Source organism: Heliangelus exortis, chromosome 1 (genome assembly GCF_036169615.1).
Source record: "Heliangelus exortis chromosome 1, bHelExo1.hap1, whole genome shotgun sequence".
Taxonomy (NCBI): domain Eukaryota; kingdom Metazoa; phylum Chordata; class Aves; order Apodiformes; family Trochilidae; genus Heliangelus; species Heliangelus exortis.
Genome location: NC_092422.1, coordinates 177,462,500 through 177,477,179, shown reverse-complemented (window position 1 = coordinate 177,477,179; position 14,680 = coordinate 177,462,500). Strand labels below are relative to the sequence as shown.

The window sequence follows — 14,680 nt, the reverse complement described above, 5'->3', positions numbered from 1 at the left end:
TCCTGGTATGTGGTCTTATAAATCCCATTTACTTTTAGAGTAGAATTATGCTATCACTATAGCTCGTGACCTTTTAAAGCCTGTCCAGTCTTTCAAACTCAGTTTGTTACCTTAAGAATTTTACCATCTGATGTTCCAAGAAAGGCCACGGTGTGCCCATTCTCCACAGCCACAGTGACAGCTGTGAGATTCATCCCTTCTTTTTGCAGCACTGGTTTCTCTATAACACCATTCTTACTTCCCAAAAGGTACGGCAAGTGTTCGGAGCCACAGGGGAAATTTTTGCTTGCATTCTAATAAGGAACAGCAATACAGAGAGATGTTAAACATTCAGATCACTAATTCCTAGCTAAGAATGAAGTGCAGCCCATTACCAGGCAGTATAATACCCCTCAAACATAGAAGAGCAAAAGGAGAGAAATGCATTGTCTAGCTATTTTCTCCAAGCCAAGAAGCAGAAATCAGAAAACAACCTGCTAATTGCAAACCAAGCCATGCTAATGCTTTCACCTTCCAAGAAACACAGGGAAAAGAAATTGTTCTGTTTCTTTATAGAAGCACAGTTTAAAAAGTAACCACTTTGTTTTATTAAAATGACCATGTCATATAATGTATTGAACAACTTTGTGCTGAAGACTGGTTTTCTAATGCTGTTTTGTTCCTTAATTTGCTGCTATCCACAGAAAAGCAACACATTGGCAACTGTGTTCCCTCTTCACTGCACTTTAATCCTGGGCTGTGGGGAGTGCCACCAGAAGAAAGTTCATTCTCACTTTCCCTTTCCCACTACGTTTTGGTAATGATACTGTCTTTCTGATCTGGAATCCACACCTCCTTTTTGCCAGAAGCCTGGGCTCCTCCACTTGTCACATTCACTATTTCTAGGTTTGATGCTCCCCTCAGATGCAGTGAGTAACACAGGTGTTTAGAAGCAAAAAGTAAAAGTGTTATTTTGGCTTCTTATCAGTACTAGCAACCTGCTGTGTGGAAGAGGGCTGTGATTTCATGAGCTGAAGCATTCTAGGTCAGTAGGAACATAAGGTACTCCCATGTCCCATCTCTTCAGTTGTTCACTTCTACCTCTGGACTGCAGCACACCACTTCTCAAGCTGTGGTCAAACAGCTGCTTACACAAGTGTGTAACTTGCTCAGCTTGGGGAATCAAGACATTCTCTTAAAAGCTGGCAGAGTTATTTTTAAGATTCTTCACTTTTTTAGCCCAGTTCAGGGTTGGCTGCAATAACTAATGGCATGCACAAATAGGGCTTGGAAATAGTTTGAGTGGTGTGGGAAAAAAAACCATGAAGTCAACAGAGAAACTGAAGGTTTGCAAGAATGCCTTCCAAAATCCTAATAGCTAAGGTAATGAAAAGTTGTAAAAAGGAAATGAAGATGACTAGCATGTTATGGAAGTATTTTGAACCACAGTAAAATATTAACACAATCTGTATATAAGAAACACGTATTTTCGGCTATCTGAAAATCCAAATCCAAGAGAGAAACAACACTGAACTCCAGATATCACCTATAGGATTCTTAATACCATTAAAAAACATCACAAATATGTTGGCTGAGACCATAACTGCCTATGATCACCCAGAAGCTGATCATGGTTTTAACAAATCATTGCATTTGACTCAGTCATTTCCATACTAGGAGGAACTCTTTAAAAAATGCATTTGTGAAACCAATATTAAATTTTCAGGACATCAAATCTTTTACAAAAGACTCAAAATTATGATTATCAGGCCCCTTCTTGCTTGACCTGTCCCACAACCTTTCCTCCCCCCTTCCATTTCTACAGTGAATCCAGCTATTGAGTTTTCAGTCATGAGATCTCACTATAGTTTAGCTCAAAGCCAGCCCAAAACATGCAGTTGTGTATTTTCCACTAATTCTAACACAGATTCTAAAGCTGATAGTGATATTACCAGTCCATGTGATGCACACGGGTTTTCAGCTGAAAAAAGTTTGTAAAATGAGCTGGTATTCTTTTTAGTGTAGCAATCATTACGGTTTTTCTCCATCTTCTCATTGATGTGCCGCAAGGAAAAGACACACATGGCAGATTTGAGAGAGCCATTATCTTTGTTTACTTTGCTGAAGAGTGCAAGAAGAACTTTGTCATCTGAGATGGTGTCAGTAGCTTGGCGCTGTTGAGCCATGCTCTCAGCCAGCTCTTCTCCTGGGGTAGTGACATAAGCAGAATGACAGTGGTCATAGGCACCATCATCATCTTTGCAACCCAAGTCCATTTCAAAGTAGGAATAGTAGTGGGCATCATCTTTGCAGAGACGTGCGATCAATGTGCGGTTGTTGATGGGCTGCTTCTCTTGCTGATTAAAAATAAAATAAACATAATTTTTATCCTCAAAGACGGCCACAAACTGTTGCGTGCTCGATGAGTGATAAGCTGACTTAACAGCTGCCGAGTCTGTGTACATTTCAAAAATGTCTTTTCCATCCCTATCATAGAGCTGTCGAGTGCTGATAATTATTCCATTATCATTTGGTCCATTCCCTTTCCCAACAAAGAGCACTCGGTCGTTATTCAAGGAAGTGATCAATCCCACAGTTGATACATTCTCATCGTTGCTTGCTACAAAGGACTTTTCTCCACTACTGTCCACATAATGCTTCACATTTTGGATGTTTTCTAGATCTCTGATGGCACAGATTCCTTTAAAAAGGCTTCCACACACCACAACTGTTTTATCCGCCTTGTTCAGCAACAATAATTTGTTATAATTGTCAGTCAGTACTGCCTCTTTACATTGATTTTCATCAATGGGAGGCGTGCACTTTTTGTTGTCCTTTCTTGGACCTGTTTCTACGTATGTCTTTACATCCAGGTTTTCTGTAAGCTGATACAGAGCATTTACCACTCCCAAATAGATTATTCCAGTGTCATTATCCACTGTTAGATGATTTAGCTCTGTAGCACTCTGGAAAAATTTCAGTTCCTCACTTCTGGATATGGTGATGCAAAACCAGCTCAAAATGTTCAGTGTCCAGATCCATAAAGCCATTATGTAATACCTAAAATGGGAAAGAAAAGAAGAACATATAAATAAAATCTACACAGAGGTGAGCAACTCGAAGGGTTTTTCTTTCATGATTTCAGACACAAATGCAGTTATCCTTAGGCGTATGCAGACATCATGAAGATTATGGAAAGCCTCAAATCCTGTTAATTGCCTAGCAATTTAATATATTGAGGAAGGATTAAACAATTATCATATAAGCAATTAGATAATCAATCCTGTGCTAAAATACAATGAGAACAACAGACAATCTGAAACAACATAGAGTGTCAAGAAGTGGTAGTGCTTCTACAGGCAGCTTCATACTGCAGGAACTACTTGTTGTTGAGATTTTAAAGATAAGTTGGAGGATCAGTGTTTGAAGGGGCTCCTCCTTAACAGAGGGGGAGAATTTACATAGAAGAGTTTGAGACATTTGGTGCTGCAGGACTTCCCCCTTCATCAAAAAAAACTTCCGTTGACTACAAGTAAATCTGGATCTGGCTGCTGATGCTCTTTAAGAAGGCTTTACACTAATCTTTCTTCAATGTAAAGCTGGAAGATGATAGATCCCTTCATATGTAACATTGCCTTTGACTGCTGGGATGCATTATAGCCCAACACTTCAATTCATTTGAGCACTGCAACTGAATAGTTTCAAATCTGTCTTAAAAATATCACTTAGAGTTTTATGGGCCTAAGAACCTGCTAATGCTTTATTTTTTTCTAAATTTTTACTTCCCAAGCAGATGACCTGACTGATTTAAATTGGATACAGACCACCTGAAACTTGTAAGAAGGGTTTTGATTTTAACCTGAACCATTAAATGAGGAGGCAAGTGCCAGCTGGATTTCTAAGCACAGAAAAATTTATCAATGTTTGCTGCAAGTTCTGACAGCAAAAAACAGAAGGTGGCATGATTGGACACAGTGATAGTAGGGGGAAGAGATAAATCCTGTTTGGAGGAAGTACTGAAAAACAAGTATGTTCCACAGCCTTTTAATTCTCAAAGTCAGCCATGTGACTACATAATCTGATGAGGGAAGAACCTGGAGAAAATGTAACAGCGTTTCTAAAAGTAGAGTGATTCTAAAATCTACAAAATCAAAAACCTACTGAATATAACTCAGGATAATAATGAAGACAAAATAAAACTCTAACTTCAATCTTGTTTTGCTAAAGCCCTTATCATGTACCCAATCGACCAGCTAACTGTAAAATGAGGTCAAAGAAGAGACAGCACATTACTGATGGCACAAGCTTGACTTCTAATGACAGGCTGGCCTTGTATGACAGTGAGCAAGATGAGCCTAAGAATTATAACCCATTCTTCAGACACATGCTTTGAAATGTAATGAAGTGTTGAACCTCTCTACAACAACCTTAGACCTGCTCTAAAGACCTCAGAAGAATTCTCATATTATTTGTGAGAAACTCCTCTTTTCTTCCTGCTCCCAAGGACCTCAATTTTACAACTAAGCTTTAAAGTCAGCTTACACCTCCATGGCTAAATGGTATGTCATAATGCACACCATCTAGTTTCAAATATTTTCCCTTACAGTTATTTGCAATGAAATAAAAAACCAGCTTGACATACTACTCCAATGTTGTTTCATAACAGCATTATCATTCTACTCTATATTGCAGAGGGGTGAAAAGCTGAAAAATTCATCAAATTCATTTGTTCCTGTTTTTCCCACAAGGTAATTAATGTTAGATTATTACAATATCTGGTCTCAGCCAAAAAAACAAAACAAACCCAACAACCATAAATAGGTCTGCTTATAAAGTATGCCTCAAATGAATGGAAAGTAATTTACTGTACCTTAATTTGTGTATTTAATTCACCTCCACGTCCATTTATTTCAGTAGATTAAAAAATGTTTTGTTTATTTGTAGCACCCAGGAGACAAAGGCTGCATTTGCAATACACCTGCCTTTGTCCCATGGGCAGAATGAAGAGTCTTGCTAATTCATGTCAGAGCCAGGGTTTAGGGAAAAGTATATTTTGCACCTCTGAACAAGATTCTTAAAGGAGTTAATTCATCTCTCTGTACAAAAATGGTTAATGCTTCCTTTCTACAATTTTCTGCCTTATTTGCTTATCAAAATTTTAATTTAAATTATTCAGTACAACATGCACTCTCCATTAATTCTGCCCATCCTCATCCCCTGAGTTTTTTGTTATTTTCTTCTTTTTTTTTTTCTTTCTTGACACCTACTCCCTGCCACTCCAGTCTCATGACCAAAACTGTCAGATTATCTCAGACCTCTACACAAGGCAACTGTTCTTTATTCTCCGTACTGATTGGTTTCATCTTTTCTCCCTTCCAAGCAAACAGTAAGCAAAACTAAATATGCTGTGGAAAAGATCCAGAACTAAATTCCCATGAAATTCTCAAATAACAGGTGTAAGGAAAGAAGCAAAATTAAATGAGATGCACTACTACCATATCTCTTTTTCACCTGGTCTTAACTTATTTGGGAAGTAGCAGCTGGAGGAATCCTGCTCTGTGGAATACCAGAGCTGATGTGGTAAGGATGGAAAGGGGTTCTCTTAACACAGATGCCCTGTTGAGTCAGGTACTGTGGAAATGTATCAAGAACAGTTTGCTGTTGGGAAAAAACTTTAGTTTCAAATGAACAAGTCACAGGCATACAAAAGAAAATGAGTAAGAAGCCCAGGCTGGAACATGGAATCCAACATGTTCAGCATGCACAGCAAATGTATTTCCAATGCCTTAATCACGTACTTTGATAACACACGGACCTGAGTGGCTATATCAAAGTCATGTCCTGGTCCAGAGAGCCAACGTGCACTCTCTCAACTCAGTCTGCACTTCATTTTAAGCCTTTAGTGGACTCATGATAGAAGAAACCCATCAAAGCAGCTCTTGCTAGCAAAGATACAGGGAGTCCTTGATTGGCACAAACCATCCCACCTAGTCAAACTGCTGGAAAACTGGCAAAAAAGTTTTGCTTGCTTCCACAAGGCAAATTTTCACTTGGTTTTTCTTTTTTTTTTTTTTTTTTTTTTTTTTTTTTTTTTTTTTTGGGGGGGGAGGGCGGTTGAGTAATTTTCAATAATGTAAGGTTTCTTCTTATATGTATAATAGTTATATACATATGGATATTCTTTTACAAGGACAAGGAAATAATGAATGTTATGCCCTCAGTCCCTGTGCATTCTGCAGATGTTTTTCTGCAATCCCTGCATCATATCAATGGAAGCCACTTGGAACCACAAACTTAGCTTACTGAAAAAACAGTTTCCTTTTCTATAGTTTCATCTGGCAAGAGTGAGCTGTTGTGGGATGACCCTGGCCAGATGCCAGGTACCCATCAAAATCGTTTTATCACTCTCCCTCCTCAATTGGACAGAGGAAGGTAACGAGAAATCACACATTATCTCTCTGGTCCTTCCTCCTTACCCTCTTCCCCTGCTACAGTGTGGGGCACCTCTCACAGGACACAGTCACAGTCCTCCATGAATTTCTCCCCCATGAGTCCTTCCCATGGGCTGCAGTTCTTCATGATCTGCTCCAATGTGGGTTCCCCAGGGTGTCACAAGTCCTGCCAGCAAACCTGCTCCAGCATCGGCTCCTCTCTCCACAGGTCCTGCCAGGAGTCTACTACAGCACAAGCTTCCCATAGGGTCACAGCCTCCTTTGGGCATCTACATGCTCTGGTGTGGGATCTTCCGTGGGCTACAGGTGAAGATTTGCTTCACCACAGACCTCCATGGGCTGCAGGGGAACAGCATACCTCACCATGGTCTTTATCATGGGCTGCAGGGGAATCTCTGCTCTAGTGTGTGAAGCACCTCTCCCCACTTCTTCTTCAATGACTTTGGTGCCTCCAGAGCTATTTCTCTCACTGCTATCCCAAGGCTGCTGTTTCACAGTAGTATTTTTTTTCACTTCTTAAATATATAATCCCAGAGGCACTACCATTGCGTGTGATGGGCTTGGGCTTGCCCAGTGGCAGGTCTGTCTTGGAGCTGGTTGGCATGGATGCTATTGGACATGGAGAAAGCTTCTGGTAGCTTCTCACACAGAAGTCACAGAGTCATAGAATCATCTGGGCTGGAAAGGACCTCTGAGATCATCAAGTCCAACCCATAATCCATTACCGCTGTGGTTACCAGACCATGGCACTGAGTGCCACATCCAGCCTCCTTTTAAAAACCTCCAGGGACAGAGAATCCACCACCTCCCTGGGCAGCCCATTCCAATGTCTGATCATCCTCTCTGTATAGAATTTTTTCCTAAGATCTAACCTAAACCTCCCCTGACAGAGTTTAAGTCCATGCCCTCTTGTCTTACTGGCAGCTACTTGGGAGACCGACCCCCCCCCTGGCTCCAACCTCCTTTCAGGGAGTTTTAGAGAGTGATGAGGTCTCCCCTGAGCCTCCTCTTCTCCAGATTGAACACCCCCATCTCCCTCAGCCCTTCCTCACAGGACTTGTGCTTGAGACCCTTCACAGCCTCCTTGCTCTTCTCTACTCCAGCACCTCAATCTCCTTCCTGAACTGAGTGGCCCAGAACTGAACACAGTACTCAAGGTGTGGCCTCACCACTGCTGAGTACATCACTCAAGACCCTCATGTTTCAGAAGGTCTGAAGTATTAGCAGCACAAAGGGCTCAGATAACTCACACCCCGAGAAAGCTCATTAACCAGAGTGGACACCGAGACATCCACAGCCTGGTGAGCTGAACCTTGAGGGCAAAGGGACGTGTCTGAAATGATGATGTAGTGTTGCATGAACAGGACCACCTAAAGAGAATTTTAAGGACATTTCTTCACCTTTACTTACGAGTTCATCCCCATGAAGCTTACCAAAAAGGCAGAAGATGAGTTTTGAGAATCTGTACCACCACTCATGTTACCCAAGGTCACAAACTTTCCAAGTGTCCCACAGTCTCCAAGGGGGTAGGGAGGGGATTAAACAGAGGATCTCATACAGCTTTACTATCTCTGATAACTACAGTAAAAGAGTATTTCCAGCAACCAACAGAAGTGCCTTCCTGTCCCAATATAGAAAAGATTTCCCCTAGCATTGCAACTGAATTAGCCTGAGGAACAAAACTGCTCTCCACAGTAGATCCCATATCCACAGGAGTTCCAGCATCCCCCCCACCAAGGACTCTCATAAACATGGTGCAAACCATCAGGTTTGAGTAAAAAGTTTGAGAGAGACAAAAAGCTAGCAAAATCAAAGTTCAGATTAATAATTATGTCATTAGCTCCAAGCTAAATTAATAACACTATTAGCAGTCTGAATCAAAACCTTTCATCTGTGAACATCTGAACTCCAAAAGTATTTAATATTCTGATCCAGATCCAAATTCAGAGCAAGAAAGAACAACACAGGTCTTAATTTTTCAACTAGGAGTCACTCAGAAGAGCATTAACAACAGGTAATGAGACTCAGAAAATGCATACATACTTATTTTGCAAACTCACTCAAGAATTTCCAATAATGTGCTGCCTCTGCAACATCAGCAGGTAAACAAAAAAAGAAGAGTAGCACTTTGCAGATTTATATGTGCACTTAGAAGCAGAGCTGTGCTACACAAAGCTGAACTCTAATGAATTCCCAGGTTTATTACAGCCAGACCTTGCAGCATTTTGATTTTGAAAATCTTTTATACTATAGTCCAAGGGTGGTTTTTCTGCTGCTCTTAAGAATCAAAACAAAAATTTTCCTAAGTGAAAGTATCTTCACAAGTTCAGAGTGCCAAGTAACTTAAATGAAAAGTCAATAAAAATAGCTGCTGTGGAAAGACCTCATTCCACAGCATTAGCTACCAGCAATTATGGAGTATACACCACTCTGAGACACAGACAGCTTATTCCAGAAAAGTCTCTTCAAATTATTATTTTTACTATTGAAATTTTTATGAGGAAGGCAAGTGTTTATATTTTCACCTCGAATAGGAGGGTTATATGCAAACAGTACAGCCCTGCTGATGTAGGCAGGAGCACACACAGGGAAAAGAAATGCTGCAGGAGCAGATCTGTGCTCCTGCCTTCCTGGATCACACCTCCCTTCCAGTCTGGCCTTCTACATGTATCCCTCCATCTTTTTCATGTTCTCTCAGTAGAAACTAAGTGCCCATTTTAATGAGGCACTTGCTTTCTCAGTGTTACAAAGATGTAGTTGATCTGCAAGAAAAACAGCCAAATGACGTGTTTAATAGCAAGCAGCTCACTCAGCAGGAATCTGAACCCACAGAATCCCCTCTTTGACCCACTCTGTGGTTTTGTTAAAACCACCAAGGCCTCCCAGCTAGCAAAAATCTAGGGGGTTGGGTTTTTCTCTTTTTTTTTCCCAAAACCTCTTTGAGTGCATATCCCAGCAGTGCCATATGAACCAACATCTAGCTGCATCAGTCTGCAATTGGCACAGGATCACAGACCCCTAAGAACACTCCTGAACTCACCTACAGGTACTTTTATGCTCCTCAATCCTGTAAATGGCCAAATCTAATTTGGCTCAAAGTGTAAATACCTGCTGCAGGGTCTGAGCTCTGGTGGGAGTGACTCCTCTGTGAGGCAGCCAGAGGAGCCAGGACCACCCCAGGTCTGTCCAACAGCTTAGGGCAAACCCTACATTGTTTTACCCTTTCTGCAATTCAGGAAAACTTTTTTTTTTTTTTTTTTTTTTTCCTTTTATTTGAAGGACCAGCAGAAAATGACAGTCTGGAGCATGGGAAGGAAATCCCAAGGAATCAGGATAGCTTTAATTTGCTGGCTTTCCCTGCACTCATAAGGGTATTACAGCACAAGTAAAAAAATGCATTTATACTGATAGTAAAAGGACTCTGTGTCACCAGCTCCACTCTACAACAACGAATTGCTTGTTTTCAGTGCTAAGGTCATCTTCAAGGACTGGTTTCGGACTTCCCCTGGAAGAAACAAGAAAGGAGGCGGATTTTTTTCCCACTGTGGGGGAATCTGAGCATGACCATGTGGAAATGAACACAAACTATTCTGGCTATTTCCTTGCCAGAACAAGTTCTGCCTTGCAATTAACCATTAATCACAGACACACAAAATAATCAAATCAAAAGGACGACATTTCCAGCATGTGTGAAGCTTTCCCTTCCCTACAGATTGCACAAATGGGACTCGAAGGGTCATAGGCAGGCAATCCATCTCACCCTCCTCCTCTAAACAGAAGCACCAAACCACACTCCGGATGTCCAATGCAGCTGCATCCTTTTACAGCAGCACCAGCCTGCTTTGGCAGCAACTCAGACCTGCACTGTACCCCTTGCTGACCTGAGTACAGAGAGAGGAGAGCTGGGAACAGTCAGGAATTTCCTCACTGCAACATGGCTCCACAGGACAGCAGAGACTTTTGAAGCTAAACAGCATTTTGGCACAAGGCAGACACAGTATTTTTTTTATTCCTGATACATTACAGTATTCTGGGACTTAATAGAAGAATCATGTACAACCAGACGTCATAAGGCTGCATAAATTTATCCCATAAATCAATAGGATAAATGAATTTTAACCCATAAATCAATGGAACACAAATACGATAATTCATAAAGCCCTGTGCAACAAATTCCATTACCTTTAAGTTTACCCCTGCTGCATGGTTCCCTGTCTTGTCAGATTTCTTACTCTTCTGTTTCTCCTGATTTTGTTTTCCCATTTAGGTTTAACAGATTCCTGCATTCTTCATTTTAATGTAGTTATGTGGCTGTGCGAGCAATTTATCCAGAACTTCTGAGAGGTGGGACAGAAGCTCTATGAAAATGGGAAGCTGTCAACAGCATTCAATGGAGTACTGCAATATATGTTGTACTTAGGCAGCTGACAATGCAAGCCACAAAGAGAAAGGAGGCAGAGGAGGATGGAGAAAATTCTTGAAATAGAAGGTTTATTGGATGTCAGGAGCCAAGAAACACATAGCTGAGGAATGGGAAATTTTCCTGGCTTTTGCTGTTAGAGATAAATCGCAGGGGGTTGCCTGGTTGGTCTTTCTTGAAATTCTTTAAACTTTCACTTGGACCATTTATATGTTTGTGGTGGTATTGTTCATATTGATAGCTCTGAGATTAAAATGTGTTCCTTTTTTTTTTTTTTTTTTTTCCCCCTGCCCTTTGAAGTAATGTTAATGACATTTTTAAAAAAGCTCTACTATTTTTCCTCCCTTACACATCCTTTCGTATCTTCTTGCAGCTCCTTCTGCCCCCACCTTCTTTTCTTCTCAGGCACAGCCTCCAAGTTTTCCTCTCCTACAGCTGCTGCTACTTCAGCTTAAATAACGCTTGTGGAAAGTCTCTGATGGCAAAGCAGGAGGTAGAACAAAGAAAAGGGGGTAAAAAAAGAACAAGAACTTCAGGTGATTTTCAAACCTCAACAGGGAGCTCAGATTTACTCACTGCCTCATTGACTTCCTCTCTCTTTTCAAACCTTATCTGGAAATACCTCATTTGTTTCTTGACTGCTTTTTCCTCCTCTTTTGTTTCCTCCAGCTTTTTCAGAACAAAATACAGCAAGACATCCTTAACTTCATGGCACCTGTTGATTTTTACACACTAAGTGCTCACTCCAGCTTGAGGAGAAAGAAGGTACCTAAACATCAAAGAAATAGTTCTGCTCCACAGGGGAGCAAGAAGAGGGAGCAGTAAATGATGCAGGTGAAGCAGCACAACAGAAACAACAAATTGGAGGGGCTGCTTCTGCTCATAGACAACTCCAGCCACTGAGAAGGGAGCCAGGACAAGATGATGAGACACATGACAACAGGGCAGTAACAGCTTGGAGAAGAGGAGCACAGCAAGAAAGGGCAGATGATAAATATTTGGAGAGGCTTTGAAGGTAGTGAGGAGATGAGCTAAACAGAATCCCCAAGAAGCAGGGCTTGCAAGAAAATTAATACACTAAAATAAATACAATACACAGTATAAAGGGTTAAGCACTAGACATACAAGCAAATACAGAAGTTTATAGTTGAAGGCTTAGGGAAGACCTTATTATGATGTTCCAGTACTTACAGGGTGGCTACAAAGAAGATGGATACTCCCTATTTACAAGGAGTCACATGGACAAGACAAGGGGCAATGGGCACAAGTTGCTCCTGGCAAGATTCCAACTGAACACAAGAGGACAATTTTTCACCATGAGGACAGTCAGAATTGGAACAGTCTCCCAGGGGAAGTGGTGGATTCCCCCACTTTGGGAAGTTTTAAGTCTCAGCTTGACAAGGTGCTGAGACATATCATATAAACAATAATATTTTAAGAGTTGGACCAGATGATCCTTGAGGTCTCTTCCGACCTGACATTCTATGATTAACAAGTTGCATTTGATTGTACTTAGTCATTTATCCATTGTGGGTTCCAGCTGCGGCAGGTCAGAAGAGACAAAACAGAATTGCAGCATTTTGACTTGCATTTACCTTTTCCTGGTTTTAAAATTTATTTCTTTTAAAAAAAAACAACCCCCAAAACAAATAACCAATAAAAACCAAAAACCAAAACAAACAAAAAAAAACAACCAACCAAGAAAACAAACAAAACACAATGTGAGGCTCATCTAAATGAATGGACTGCCCCTGGCTCTAATGAGGCAGCGCTCACTTGCATTGATCCAATCTGCCCGGACAGACACTTGAGTGCACTTCTATGTTTCTATTCATTATATTTCACTCCAAATTTAGATAGCCAGTAAACCAGTAATTTGCACCAACCTGACAGCAGCACCTACCTTTGCCTGACTATTTAAAGGTCTGTTGGCAAAAGTGCTATAAAATCCCCTAAGTATGGATGAATAACAGTCATAAACCACATTTTCCCAGCTTCAGAACTGTCCAACATGATTTCATGTCTGGAAGTGCATTATTTTGGGAAAAAAAGAGGACAATACAATGTATAATGAAAATATATCAGTAGCCATTTCACATTGGTCCCTGCCCAACCCCTCCAAAGCAGAGGTCATTCATTCTTGGAAGTTCTCAGCCACACTGAACACAATGCCATGATCTCTGCAGTGGCTCCAAAGCATGTGGTACAGACAATAAAACCAGCGAGTCTGCTCAGGACTCACTCCAGCTGAACCTGCCAACCAGGTCAGGTCCTGTTTATGGCTTGTGTTGATGCCTCTAGTGCAATTTAGGTGACACATAATCTTACAAAGAATCATAGAATGGTTTGGGTTGGAAAGAACATTTGAAGGTCCTCTAGCCCAACACCTCTGCCATGGGCACCTACCACTAGAACAGGTTGCTCAAAGTCCCATCCAGCCAGGCCTTTAACACTTCCAGTCATGAGACAGCCACAGGAGCTCAGGGCAATGTGTTCAGTGTCTCATCACTCTACAGAAAAGTGATTTCTTTCTTGGATCCAATCTGAATCTACATTCTTTCAAGTTTAAAACTGTTGTTCCTTGTCCTGTCCTACTGGCCCTGGTAAAAATCCTCTCTCTGTCTTTCTTAGAACCATGCTTTGTATATTGAACAGGGTCCTCCTGTGGAGGGTGCAATGATTATTTGGAAATGCTGCTATCCAGTAAGTGCACATATATGTTTGGTCTTTTCCTCTCTGCACTGAAAAAAATAATAGGCTTAAGTCTCAAAATTTCATCCCTATAATCACTGGTCCCAGATTTACAATTTTTCCGTGTCTCCTCAAAGGCTTTCAAGAACCACAAGTCATGCTCCTAAAGATCAGAAGATGCCATTTAAGATGCTCGGAAGTAAACAGGGAGAGACAAGCAGACCAGCCCTTCCACCCCAAATAATAACAACCCACAGTTTGAGGGATTTATTTATCTGCCTGATGATTTTGCGATCAAACCATTTTCAAATAGTATTTTAACCTAGAGCAGCTGCAAGACTCAGAAATGTATCTTTACAGAAAAAAAGTGGGGAGGATGAGGAAGCACTTTTTGCACTGTAAATAAGGCATCTGGTTTTGGTTCATTCTTCCTAAGAGCAGGTAACTCTAAACCCTCTCTTCCTTTGACTGATGAGCTGGGCTAACCACTCTCAAATAAAGGAGTGGAATTCTTCATGCTTCTGGCAGCACAGTGCATCTTTAACCTGCTGCTTAATTAAGTGCTGCCAAGGCATCCCTAAGAAAAAGCACATGACAAAAGATGCAAACCCATGAGTAAAGCCATGCAAACTCTTACTGCTTTCTCACTAGAGTAGCTGCAGGATAAGCTGGGCACAACATTTGCCTCACACACAGTCCTGCCCATGGAGACCCCATTTCCTGATCCCATTTCATCCTGATGTTTAAAAAACCACAGATGTATGCCCCATGAAACAGCCAATGCTAACAAATGGTAAAGAGGTCTCCACCAAAACCATCAGCTTCTCACAGACCCGACATAAAATTCCAGGTGCTGTCCTGGTGATGAGACTAGGACCTCCAGTGCTCTCCAGTGCTGCAGTCTCTGCTGCTGCAGGGCATGGCTGAATAATGATTGTAATAAGATGATTTTTTTTGTGTGTTTGTAGCAGGACAGTGAGGGCACTGCAAGAACGCTCAGCAGCTGGTGGGAACATTTTTCTTCACACTGATAATCGCATTTGGACACATGAGCTAGTGGAGCCAACAAGGGCCAGCTACATTATACCAGGCAAATAGAGAGCAGTGTAAATCCTCCTCCTTGCATGAAAAGTTTCAT

At 41.2% G+C, this 14,680-nt stretch overlaps 1 protein-coding gene across 6 annotated transcripts in view; it reads right to left on the bottom strand.

Annotated features, from left to right (window-relative positions):
- PLXNB2 (plexin B2) overlaps positions 1-14,680 on the bottom strand; it is a 245,303-nt gene that overhangs the window by 71,005 nt on the left and 159,618 nt on the right. For all 6 annotated transcript variants that reach the window (XM_071733787.1, XM_071733784.1, XM_071733789.1 and 3 more), the window contains 2 exons: positions 1,932-3,039; positions 111-293 (listed from right to left, as the gene is read on the bottom strand). In XM_071733787.1, the coding sequence (XP_071589888.1) occupies positions 111-293; positions 1,932-3,039 (1,291 nt within the window). The remainder of the gene's footprint in view (positions 1-110; positions 294-1,931; positions 3,040-14,680) is intronic.